Consider the following 14,078-nt stretch of genomic DNA (forward strand, 5'->3'; position numbering starts at 1 on the left):
TGAAACACATGTGTCAACTGCTGGGGCTTTCTGCAGTCTGCAGACCAGCCAGGAGGGCAGGGGTGAAGACTGGGTGGAAGATGATGTGGAGGATGATGAGGTCCTAGACCTCACATGGCATCAAGGTCATGCCACTGACATGTGCAGTTCGGTGGAAAAGGAGGGGGGGCACGCAGCGCCAGCCGCACAGCAAAAGAGGGAGCAGGGTGCAAAAGCAGAGCGGCCGTCCTCTAGACAGTACGCCTGCTACTGCCCAACACACCAAGAGACATAGCACACCAAAGCCAGCTCCATGGAGTTCCCTGGTGTGGCAGTTCTTCAGACAATGTGCTGATGACAAGACACGAGTGGTTTGCACGGTGTACAAAGAGAGCCTGAAGCGAGGCATAAACGTTCTCAACCTGAGCACAACCTGCATGACCAGGCATCTACATGCGAGACACGGGCTGCAGTGGATTAGACACCTCAAGAACCACGAAAGGTCAGAGGCTCCTCCTGCTCCCTCTTCTGCTGCAGTCTTGGCCTCTTCCTCCCCTTCTGCAGTGCCACTGGCACCTGCCACCCCGCAAGCAGATGATGTGGCAGCCACACCACCACCAGTGTCGCTGTCACCCAACATGTCCACACTGTCCCATGGAAGCGCTCAGCAGTCCATCCTCCAAACACTAGAGAGAAAGAGGAAGTACCCCCCTACCCACCCGTGATCCCTGGCCCTGAATGCCAGCATTTCAAAATTGCCTGCCTTTGAAATGCTGCCATCCGTCTGGTGGAGACGAACAGTTTAGCAAAGCCATCAGTGGTAAGGTCCACATAACCACCAATACGCGGACCAGTAAGTACGGGCAGGGACGTTATATCTCCCTAACTGCCCACTGGGTAAACGTAGTGGCGGCTGGGCCTGAGGTGCACAGCGGTTTGGCGCATGTCCTACCGCCACCTAGCATTGCTGGACTTTGTCGTGCCTCCTGTTGCCTCCTCCTCTGATTCCTCCATCTACCGCCTCCTCATCAAGTCAGCATAACAACTGCTCCACCAACTTCAGCACAGCCAGGGGGAAACAACAGCAGGCTGCTCTTAAACTCATATTTTTGGGGGACAAACCCCAAACCGCGCAGGAGCTGTGAGCGGACATGGAAGAACAGACCGATGAGCCTCAAGCTCGGCCTGGTGGTGTGCGACAACAGGCATAATCTCGTAGCAGCTCTGGGACTAGCCGGTTGGCCACATGGAAATTGGAGCGAGTACAAGCGCACGCTGGTAGACGCGCTGCTGGTGGCATTCCCATCTGACAACGGTGGCACAGTGGAAGCACAAGGCGAAGGCAGAGGAAGAGGTCGCCAACGAAGCTAAGGCACCACCAGCACCTCAGAAGGCAGGGTTAGCATGGCCGAAATGTGGAAAAGCTTTGTCAGCACGCCACAACAACCAGCACCACCAGCTGATATGGAACGTCTTAGCAGGAGGCAGCATTTCACCAACATGGAGGAGCAGTATGTGTGCACACGCCTACACGTACTGAATGATGGGTCTGCCCCTTCAATTTCTGGGTCTCCAGATTGGGCACATGGCCTGAGCTTGCCCTTTACACCTTGGAGGTGCTGGCCTGCCCTGCAGCCAGTGTATTATCTGAACGTGTGTTTTGCACAGCAGGAGGCGTCATCACAGACAACCGCCTGTCCACAGCCAACGTGGACAAGCTCATGTTCATTAAAATGAACCAGGCATGGATCCCACAGGACTTGTCCGTACCTTGTCCAGAATAGACATGTACAGTCGTGGCCAAAGGTTTTGAGAATTACATAAATATTGGAAATTGGAAAAGTTGCTGCTTAAGTTTTTATAATAGCAATTTGCATATACTCCAGAATGTTATGCAGAGTGATCAGATGAATTGCATAGTCCTTCTTTGCCATGAAAATTAACTTAATCCCAAAAAAACCTTTCCACTGCATTTCTTTGCTGTCATTAAAGGACCTGCTGAGATCATTTCAGTAATCGTCTTGTTAACTCAGGTGAGAATGTTGACGAGCACAAGGCTGGAGATCATTATGTCAGGCTGATTGGGTTAAAATGGCGGACTTGACATGTTAAAAGGAGGGTGATGCTTGAAATCATTGTTCTTCCATTGTTAACCATGGTGACCTGCAAAGAAACACGTGCAGCCATCATTGCGTTGCATAAAAATGGCTTCACAGGCAAGGATATTGTGGCTACTAAGATTGCACCTCAATCAACAATTTATAGGATCATCAAGAACTTCAAGGAAAGAGGTTCAATTCTTGTTAAGAAGGCTTCAGGGCGTCTAAGAAAGTCCAGCAAGCGCCAGGATCGTCTCCTAAAGAGGATTCAGCTGCGGGATCGGAGTGCCACCAGTGCAGAGCTTGCTCAGGAATGGCAGCAGGCAGATGTGAGCGCATCTGCATGCACAGTGAGGCGAAGACTTTGGAAGATGGCCTGGTGTCAAGAAGGCCAGCAAAGAAGCCACTTCTCTCCAAAAAAACCATCAGGGACAGATTGATCTTCTGCAGAAAGTTTGGTAAATGGACTGCTGAGGACTGGGGCAAAGTCATATTCTCCGATGAAGCCTCTTTCTGATTGTTTGGGGCATCTGGAAAAAGGCTTGTCCAGAGAAGAAAAGGTGAGCGCTACCATCACTCCTGTGTCATGCCAACAGTAAAGCATCCTGAGACCATTCATGTGTGGGGTTGCTTCTCATCCAAGAGAGTGGGCTCACTCACAATTTTGCCCAAAAACACAGCCATGAATAAAGAATGGCACCAAAACACCCTCCAACATCAACTTCTTCCAACAATCCAACAACAGTTTGGTGAAGAACAATGCATTTTCCAGCACGATGGAGCACCGTGCCATAAGGCAAAAGTGATCACTAAGTGGCTCGGGGACCAAAACGTTGACATTTTGGGTCCATGGCCTGGAAACTCCCCAGATCTTAATCCCATTGAGAACTTGTGGTCAATCCTCAAGAGGCGGGTGGACAAACAAAAACCCACTAATTCTGACAAACTCCAAGAAGTGATGATGAAAGAATGGGTTGCTATCAGTCAGGAATTGGCCCAGAAGTTGATTGAGAGCATGCCCAGTCGGATTGCAGAGGTCCTGAAAAAGAAGGGCCAACACTGCAAATACTGACTCTGTGCATCAATGTCATGTAATTGTCGATAAAAGCCTTTGAAACGTATGAAGTGCGTGTAATTATATTTCACTACATCACAGAAACAACTGAAACAAAGATCTAAAAGCAGTTTAGCAGCAAACTTTGTGAAAACTAATATTTGTGTCAGTCTCAAAACTTTTGGCCACGACTGTATACCGGCACTAACCAGCCATTGTTATACTGCAGCGCAGTTTGTGCATTCTCTTTGCCATCTCCCAATGTTTGGTAATCGACAGTTACCAAACCCTCCCCCCCAAAAAAAATAATAATTAAGAATTGTAATAAGACGACCCATTTTGAATCCATCCAATTAATGTGGGAGAGGAAATTCTTCTGTGGAGTGTCTGTGAAAGTCATGAATTAAATTTATTTTTATTACGAACACTCCCTTCATCCGTCTTACTGTAGAAGGAGAAAGATTCTAATATATAGTCCCCAGATCGGGGACGTGTGAGATCTATCACTGAGACAAAAAATGTTACCCAGAATTGATGGACACACGGAAAAAACAAACAGGAACAGTGTTGGCTTCCTCCCCCGCCATCTCCACCTACACCGCCATGTCCACCGCCTCCTTATTTTGAGTCATTTCCCTATCTACATTTGTTTGCAGGGCACTTGTACTGCTCTTACGTACACTTTGGAGCCTTTTGCAGCCCTCTAGCCCTTTCTATGACTTTTTTACAGCCATTTTAGTTCCCCAAAGTCTGGGTCCCCATTGACTTCAATGGGGTTCGTTGTTCGGGTCAAGTTCGGAACCTGAATCAAACTTTACCAAAGGGTTATTGAAGAGGGTTTAGGCAGAAACCCTTCTGTCCTCTGTCGGGGCCTGGTTTGATCCTTGCTATGGGGCCCTTACTTCTCCATGTACACCACTGGCTGAAGGCCACTATGAGGGACATTATTACTGCTGGGGGCCACTATGAGGGATATTATTACTGCTGGGGGCCACTATGGGGGATATTATTACTGCTTAGGGCCACTATGGGGGATATTATTACTGCTTGGGGCCATTATGATGGACATTATTACTTCTGAAAGCCACTGTGGGTGACATTATTACTGCTGGGGGCCACTATGGGGAACATTATTACTGCTGGAGGCCACTATGGGGAACATTATTACTGCTTGGTGCCACTATGAGGGACATTATTACCGCTGGAGGCCACTATGGGGGACATTATTACTGCTGGAGGTCACTATGAGGGACATTATTACTGCTGGGGGCCACTATGGGGAACATTATTACTGCTGGAGGCCACTATGAGGGACATTATTACTGCTGGGGGCCACTATGGGGACCTGGCAGAGCGTGGTGTGACTGCAGCCTAAGCCCTCATTACACTGCACGATATATGGCCAATTACTAAGGACAAGTGCTCATTCCTGATAAGTGTCCGGTATAATCATGCCACCGATATCCCAGCAATAACTCGTTTGTCAGCTGATTGGCGTCTTTAATCAGGATGAAAGGTCCTCGGTTATCTGCAGGACATCTCCGGTGTAATCACTGCCGCTGATAATCCATAGACCTGAATGAGGGAGCAACGACTGTGGTAGCGATCATTCCTCCCATTTACTCTGCATTGGCCTGTGTAATAGGCCGATGGAAACGAGTGCCAATAGACTTTTTGTGAAAATGTGGCCCTCAGACCAAAAAAGGTTGTGTACCCTGCTCTAGTCGATCTTGTTATGCCCTGTTCTATGCTACTACACTACCTCAGTGGTTCCGGTGTTACCCTATGTTATGACTGACTTCTACACCCTTAGCGGGGCACTTTTAACCGTTCCCATCCTCATCAGTAGAGGACACTTTGAGTCAGCATCTCCTACACTTGTATGTGGCTTTTCCTCATCTCCTCTGTGTGCATGTGGTCCATCTTCTGATGACAAGAAAAAAAAGCAAAAGTCCAAATGTTTCCTTACATACTCTTCTCAGGGTGTCTCATGGGTTCTTGAGCAAAAACCTGCATCATCTGTGTCCCTTAACAGACCCTTGTGACCTGCAAAATCCAGCTCTGAATCCAGTGCTACATCATCCTGCATGACTTGCCATCCAGTACACTTCTTGGCTTCTTTCGAGTAAACCGTTCATCCGCTATTGTCCTTTGCTGTATCACCTCATTGGCCATCCCAATATCTTCACTCCTTGCCTCAAGATAGCACCAATCCAATGAAGAGCTACAGTGTCAACATCCCAAATCATTACATGTATCGAAAACAAGCATTTTTGGATTCTTCATTTCATAGATGGTTCCAGTAAAATCTGAAATAATGATCATCAGACTCCAGGTGAGATTAGCAGAGCCTCCGCTGGAGTGTCTCTCACTTCCACCTGGCACAAGTGATTTAGAGTTTCTGGGGTACCCGCTGCACACAGCTTCCTGGCATATAATGACTGATGGAAGCCATGGTTCGTGTCCATGGGTTCCACCTGATATGGACAGTCAGCTCGTACATGGCCAGGTTCCCGACACCGGCAGCAGACTATCAGAGCGGGATCCATAGGGGGTACATCCTGGGCGGGTTTGGTTGACACAAGTCGCCGGGTCTGGGTTGGAGATTTATGGGATTTGACTGCCTCCCTCCCAAAAGAACTCCCCTGTAGATTCCGGGTAGCATCATAGCGTTCCACCAGGTCGACCATCTCAAGGGCATTGCCTGGAGAGACCTGGCCAATCCATTGCTGGAGAGGGGGTGGCAAAGCCCTCCAGAACATATCAGCCAATAGTCTATCCAGCATAGCCGTGGGACTCAGTACATCAGGCTGTAGCCAGTTTTTCAAAAGGTGGACTAATTCATAATACTGAGGTCTCTCGGGCTCATCCGGCTTAAACCCCCACTGATGTAACCACTGGGCTTGGACCAACACATTCACCCCTAGTCTTTCCAAAATCTCACCCTTCAATTTTTGATAGTCGGCCACTTGATCGTCCGGCAAGTCGAAATACACCCGCTTTGAATCAGATGCCAGGATCGGAGCGACGACCTCAGCCCACTGGTCTCGGGGTAGCTTCTCCCTTGTGTCCACTTTCTCGTACATCGCCAGGTAGGTTTCAATGTCATCTGCGGGTGTCATCTTAGGAATCGCAGCACGGACTGCCTTACGGGCATCGTGGATGCTTGGGGTTGCTCCTGCTGTCTGCAAAGCCATCACGTGTTGTAGCAGTAACTAGTTGGTCTCTTGCTGCTGCTTATTAGCCTCCCATTTTCGCAGGTTTGTCTCTCGCTGCTGCAGATTAGCCACCATGAGGGCCTTCAAAACAGCCTCCATTTTGTCGTGGGACACAGGTTGTAATACCACTGGTTTGATGTATGACATACCACCGTGCCCAAAAATGCAAACCAAAAAATATTTTGGCGTTCACGCCAGCCTCACTGCTGATGGCCGCATCCTCCACCAATTGTGGGGATTCGTTCTGGTAGTTAGGATAAGCGGGCGCGGTACAGAGGCAAAATACAAGTTTGTAATTCAAACTTCAGTGTTTATTCACACATGATGCCAAAAATAAAACGTCACTTTTGCAGTGTTGGTGTTACTTCACACCCAATGGCAAGTTAATAAAACAAAAGTCACCTTGGACTTTTGTTTTATTAACATGTTCCTCCTCAGAAAGTTCAAATACAGGCTTTAGGCGACCTGTGCCCCTGACTCACAGGTCTCTGCTCTCCAGCCCAGCACAGGCCTCAGATCCCAGCACACAGACCTCCTGAGCTCCACTGTCAGATGGAGGTAATCCTCTCCACCTGACAGTGCTGGTTGGCTTTTATGCCTGGCAAAACCCGGCCTGGAACATGGGGAGTAGTCTCCCACCCAGCACTTTGACTACTCCCAGTAAGAGCCATCCAGAATCAGCTATTACAGCCATGCTAAGTACCAAGGTGTCAAACAGCAACTGCTGCTGACACATAAAAACCGGCTCTTACTCCACCGAGGCCAGGAACCTCGGTGACACGTACCTATCATCCACGATGATTCCTTGTACCTTCTTACAGAGCTTACACTCTACAGGAGAGAGGACACTGCCCAAAAGAGCTTACACTCTACAGGAGAGAGTTCCTGCCCATAAGCGCTTACACCCTACAGAAGAGAGGCCCCTGCCCATAAGAGCTTACACTCTACAGGACAGAGGACCCTGTCCATAAGAGCTTACACCCTACAGAAGAGAGGTCTCTGCCCATAAGAGCTTACACCCTACAGAAGAGAGGCCCCTGGCCATAAGAGCTTACACTCTACAGGACAGAGGACCCTGTCCATAAGAGCTTACACCCTACAGAAGAGAGGTCTCTGCCCATAAGAGCTTACACCCTACAGAAGAATACAGGACTTCATATATTTCCCATAAAAAGTGCAGAATAATGCATTGTGGGTACCTGGCAGAAGACCGGTGGAAGTCAAGCTTTGCGACCAATTCAAATCATTTATCAACCGTGGACTACGGTTAGGTGACAGAGGCCAAAAAAGAAGATTTCAAGACATCCTTAAAAGTAGGAAATTAGGAGAAGGTCCAGGGGACAGGCCAGCAAGCTCTTAAGAATGACTACAGCACAGGAGAAGTCCTTCAGACAAGAATAAGAAGGTGTGATAAGGGAAGATGAGAGTCGCAGGTCAATGAGTGAAGGGTATGAGTGGGTTGATAAATTGAGATTAGACTTGAGATGTGTGGTGGTGAAGTGTTGTGGAGAGCTTGTAGACTGGAGTAGAATCATGAATATAATGAGCGTCAGAGATCAATGGTGTTTGTGTCAACCCTAGACAGAAAGATCAGCCTGCTTGGAGCATACATGATGGATTTAAGTGGAGCCACCAATTCCAATAGTGACCTAGGAATGGATATGAGAAATGTTTTCAGTTGGGGATGACAGAATTTGGAAATAGACTGAATGTAGAGAAGAAATGGCAGATCAGAGTTAAATAAGAATCTGAGACATTGGACCTATTGAGTAGATAAGGGCTCCATGACTTGTGGAGGTCAAAAAGCTCCACCTAATCCATCCAGATGGAGGCAAAGTCAATACAAAGGGTTGCAAAGAGTAGAAAGAAATAATAACCAAATGTCCCCAACTTAGTTGGGTTGATATGTCTGGACCTTCTGGTTCTATCTAGAAATTACTGGAAACTAAGGACGAGCAAAGCAGTTTGGACAGAATCGGATTCAGTCCAAACTTTGCTATTTTTCAGACGGCAAATAAACTACAATGTTTCCAGGTTCATTTCAGACTAAGTCTCTAGCGGCATTTTAGGGCACATGTTGGTGGGGGAAAAAGCACTAGGGAGAAAGCAGAAGGGTTCTCACATGACCAAGAGAGGAAATGGTGGGGGGCTTTCCCTGATTGGCTCCCAGGCTGAGAAAACAGCCATGATGAACCAATTAGTGCTGTAGCAAGAAATGAGGTGCCCTAGCAGAACAAGTGTGCTGGGCTGTGAATGAGGGTGGTTGTGTGTAACGGTGTCTGCCAGAAAAACCATCTCAGGGAGTCAGGGACAGTCAGAAGTCAATCACGCTTATTGCCAGGGAGAGTAAAGGGAAAGGCTAGGATTCCAAAGAAGAACTGTGCGTGATGGGTACAATAGAGAGAAGCAGGGAGAGAGGAGACAGGACCTGTGGCTGTGCCTGCTATCAGAAGTGCAGGTGCAGGTGCACCGGGGTTAGTCAAATTGGAATTTAACGCCAAGCAACATTTGTCCGTTTACATATATTCAGTTTCCTCATGGTCGCAATAACATTTTTTTTGTTTCAGGAGGTCTTTCAATTTAAAAGGGGTTATCCGGGTTCAGAGCTGAACCCAGACATATCCCCTCCTTCACCCAGATAGACCATCTGAAATGAGCATTGGAGCATTTCATGCTCTACCTTGCCCTTCGGTAAATCGCGCAGGGCAAGGGCTTTTTCTGCAGATCCGGTAATGTACCAAAAAGTATAAATAAATAGAGATAACAAGTTTTTCCTAAAAATTATGAGTCCTAGGAGGCTAGAGGAGGTTTTATACCAACTTTCAGGGTAACTGGAGCAACTTCGGTTCTTCCCAAACCGATTTGGTTCTGAACCAACTTTTTCAAAAATTCAGTGAACAGGATCCAAAATGAATCTTGACTGGTTCATTCATCTCTACTGGTAACTTGCACTGTTGTCTGAAGTTTGAAAATGTGGAAATAAATGAATATTTCCAGCTGAAGATGCGAGGACACAATGAACAATCACAGTGAACGAGTCACTAATTGGCTTCTACAATTAGCAGTAAGGCCCAGAGCTGAAGAGGATCCTCCTCCTGGGGCACCTTGTTTGCTATAAATATAGTGGTAAATGGAAATGACTCAGACATCTCGTAGCGAAGAGCACGCAAAACACATGATTTAATGACACTCCAGAAAAGAACATCTAACCATGACCAGAAATGGTGAGTCCATCCTGCGCACATGACTAATCACTGATTGTAGGTGTAGATGTCCCAAGGTTAAGCTCAGTGTAGTAACTAAAGTTCATCCCACCATGAAGAAAACATTAACAGGGTAAAGAAATTGACCCATCACCAAGTCCTTCACTAGACCCATGATCAGATCCATCACCATAACCATCATCAGATCCAATATTTATGTGAGCATAAATTGTAATAATTCATACCATCAGGATTCCTAAAGCTGATGTGTCTGGTACACAATTTCAGGAGGGTCAGAGTTCATAAGATGGTTATGGGTGAACAGAGAAAACAGAGAAAGAATTGAAGGTCAGTTTGGTAAAAAGCAGTGTTTTACTCAGTTTAAAAATGTAAAAAAAAAAAATCGGGAAATATTTATTTTTATTCTTTTTATGTATTATATCCATGTCAGCTGCAGGATGTGAAAAAAAAATTGCCATCCAGATTCCTATGGAGGAAAACCTATTGTGCTTCTAAATTCCCATTCAGTCCGTGTCTGCTGACCTACAACTCATGAAAATGGCTGCCACATGATAGTGAATATGTCCACACTTCGAATGGTCTGATGCATTCTGATTTAGATAGTGGACAATTCTCCACGCTTCAGGAACCCCGCGATGTACTGCGGGGTACAACCTGATAGTAAGGCCCTCTGACCAGCCAAACTTGTGCACCCATGCCGTAAATGATGCTTTGAGGTTTAGAGGAACTTTTGCACAATGGACACCACAAACAAGACCCACCTAGTATTGTTTTCATTTTCAGGAATAACGGATGATGTAACCCTGGTCCCAATTCTTTTCATATTCTTCTTGAAGGTCTACTTGGTGACATTAGTGGGTAATCTTGGCATGGTGGCTCTTGTCCTGAAAAGTTCCAGGCTTCACACTCCCATGTACTTCTTCTTGAGTTATCTTTCTGTGGTGGACCTCCTCTATTCATCAAGCATAACTCCTAAGATGCTTTTTGACCTTGTATCCATGAAGAAGGACATCTCCTTTACTGGTTGCACTCTCCAGTTCTTTTTCTTTGCTGCCATGGCAGCTACCGAGGTGTTTCTTCTCTCTAACATGTCCTATGACAGATATGCTGCCATCTGCCACCCCCTTCACTACATCTCCATAATGACCAAGAAGAAGTGTTGGTGTCTTGTCCTCTTCTCCTTCGCTCTTGGCTTCTTGCAGTCATTAGCACAGACTAGCTGTGTGTTTAGTCTAGAGTTCTGTGGATCTCACCACATAGCCCACTTCTACTGTGATGTCCTTCCCCTGCTTAAACTGTCCTGCTCAGATACCTTTACCTGTGACATGGTGACTGTATTCATCATCTCCTCATGTGGATTTGGGTCCTTGTTGGCCATCTTGGTCTCATACATGTTCATTGTTTCTTCTATCCTCCATATGAAATCGGCCGAGGGCAGGAGGAAGGTCTTCAGTACATGTTCTGCTCATCTCACGTCAGTTTCCATCTTGTATGGTTCTGTATTCTTCATCTATCTACGGTCTCCCACCAGTGACTTTAGTAAACGGGACAAGGTGGTCTCTGTCTTCTACACAATGATAACGCCTATGCTGAATCCACTTATCTACAGTATAAGAAACCAGGAGGTGAAGAAGGTCCTCATGATGGCAGCAGGAATAACTTAAAAACTTGTCAATTAGAAGAACACCCCACACATACTACTTTCACCTTCTACCTTTCCCCTCATCTGGTTGAACGTAATGGATCTGTTTTTGATAAAACTGTGACGTTGCTGTTGACGGATCTGATATTCATATAATGTGTGTCTATTTAGTACTTTGAATGCATAATGCTGATGGGAGTCTGACTTTTTTTTTAAGGGGCATTCTGACCAAAAATATTTACCTTATCACCCATCCACTAGATTAGTGGGAGTAAGAACTATGTGGTCAGATGTCCGTGTCACTCTGAACCCTTACACTAGCATGGGATTCTGGTGAGTGAGAAAACCATGGACGAATGACATGCTAAAGGGGTTGTCCAGGCAAAGAAATGCAGTGAAGTCTACAAAACTGTGGTAAGAAACAGAACCGAATTCTACTCCACTCCAGCTTTTAGGTTCCCATCTCTGTTCTTTTTGGTTCCTGGCGAATCAGAAATTATGATGTCCCCTCCTCTCAGAGATATGTCACCACTGAGGCAGGTTGCAGTGGTCCACAGGTGAGATAGCTTTCCTTCCGGTTTGCTGGGGAGTTAGGGACCATATGGAGCAGTGACAAGAACCTTGGGGCTGGAATGGTGCAGCACTCAACAGGTGAAGGAGTTTTTTTTTCCCTTTAAAAAAGTTTACTGGCGCGTAAAAAAATTTGGGGAGATCCGACAATCCCTTTAATATGTGGCATTTTAGCGTGATCATATCTACAGGTGATCAAAGTAAACAAGACCCCTCAGAGGAGCATGAGACCATCGGCATGGGAAATGAGAGGGATATTTAAACTATAAGATTATTTCTGAAAGATAGAATACCTCTTTAACCTGTTTTACTGCCCTAGGCCACCAAGGTGTTGGTATCAAGCACTTCAGCACTCTAGGTAACAGGGAGATTAGATAACGTTGCAGGAGACATTTTTTTTTTTTTTTTTTACATTTTTATGCAGTTTACTGTTACTATAAATTCACTGCAGTCATTTCTTGCATCTCTTGGGCCGTGGTGTAAGTTTTATGATTACTTGTTTTACTTTATTACTTTTCCTTTTTTATCCCATACCATAATGTTTTGTCATATATTTATACGACGTGTTAGGGTGTACCTGCAGAAGCTAATGACTGGTTTCTACTACACAGTCATTATTTCCCAGTCAGGCCCCTCTATTTACTTGCACTGCGACCAGTACTGACCAAGGTGCATCAGGGGTAAACGTCAGAGATGGAAGCTTTATCTGATCCTGGCTGTTACTAGGGGTGGAGAGCTCACAGCCACAATGAGGTACATGTACGGCATTGTGCCGGAGCTATATCCCACCAGCATAGGAGGGAAGGGGAGGAACAGGAAATAAGGCTTGAGAACTAGGGAAGGAAAATAGACACCTAGTGAAAACCCTAACCAAAATCCTGACTGACTACCAATATGAACAGACCCCAAAGGTAGGTGAGTTCATACGCAGGAATACCTAGAGTTCCATCAAGCCCTATAGGACCCTGGTACTAATGGCAGGGACGAGACTACCTGTTCCTCTAAAAGGAAGGACAAACAGGAGTCTACATCAGGCCTAATACAAACAATACGGAAATGCAGCACACAAAACCCAAACAAAATACAAAAGGGAAAGGAAAGACTTAACTTCAAAGGAGCAATGGAAGCACCAGAACTCAGCCGAGATCCAACCACAATCTATCCAAAGGTCCAAACAGAAGCTATAAACCGCACAGCATTGTGGGAGAAGCAACTATAAATAGAGAAGGTTAAATGACCACAATAGCCACACCTGGGGAAAGAAGGTGTGGCAAGCACCAGAAACAACACAGACGTCATTTGATCCAAACGGAAAACATGTCAGATCAAACCACGTGTCCCCAGTCTCATCGATCTCCTTCCACCTGTCGCGGGAACATCCGTGACATATATCCCACCAGTGATGTACATGTACACCATTGTGCCAGAGCTATATCCCACCAGTTATGTACATATACGCCATTGTGCCGGAGCTATATCCCACCTGTTATGTACATATACGCCATTGTGCCGGAGCTATATCCCACCAGTGATGTACATGTACACCATTGTGCCGGAGCTATATCCCATCAGTGATGTACATGTACACCATTGTGCCGGAGCTGTATCCCGCCAGTGATGTACATGTACGCCATTGTGCCAGAGCTATATCCCACCAGAGATTTACATGTACACCATTGTGCCAGAGCTATATCCCACCAGTGATGTACATGTACACCATTGTGCCGGAGCTATATCCCACCAGTGATGTACATGTACACCATTATGCCGGAGCTATATCCCACCAGTGATGTACATGTATGCCATTGTCCCGGAGCTATATCTGCAGGAGACAGGGATGCTATGTGAGTTACACAAAGTTGCTCACAGCTCAGGTATGCTTCAGTATTTTTTCACTATGTTCACTGTTCTTATTGTGAGATGGGGAAACAGCTCTCCTTGTCTGAACACTGTGTAGATTAAAGTAAATAATCTGGACTGACATTCTGCTGTTTGGCCACAAGATGCCGCTGTTTCCTAAACACAGCTACAGACTGCATATATTTCCATATTTATGAGAGGTGGAGTTACAAAGAGCCTTGAGAGGAAGAGAAAGGAAGCAGCCATCTTAGAGGGAGCTGAGACTGAGGAACTGTGTGAGCAGAGGTTCCGACGGCATCCAGGTATGAGAGCATACCTCAGTAACCAGAGCGGCAGCTAAGTGAAGCTGATCGTGTCCAAGACACTGATCCTGTCCCGAGGAACGAGGATTGCTTCCAGGAATGCTGATGACAGCTGAGTGTAGTGTCCCAC

The 14,078-nt window shown here is 46.3% G+C and overlaps 1 protein-coding gene across 1 annotated transcript; it reads left to right on the forward strand.

Moving 5' to 3' along the window:
- Positions 1-10,311: 10,311 nt before the first annotated feature.
- On the forward strand, positions 10,312-11,238 carry LOC120990527 (olfactory receptor 5B12-like). Its single transcript, XM_040419398.1, has one exon. It carries the CDS (start codon positions 10,312-10,314, stop codon positions 11,236-11,238), a length of 927 nt encoding a protein of 308 aa, XP_040275332.1.
- The last annotated feature ends 2,840 nt before the right edge of the window (positions 11,239-14,078 follow it).

Source organism: Bufo bufo, chromosome 1, assembly GCF_905171765.1.
Source record: "Bufo bufo chromosome 1, aBufBuf1.1, whole genome shotgun sequence".
Lineage (NCBI taxonomy): Eukaryota > Metazoa > Chordata > Amphibia > Anura > Bufonidae > Bufo > Bufo bufo.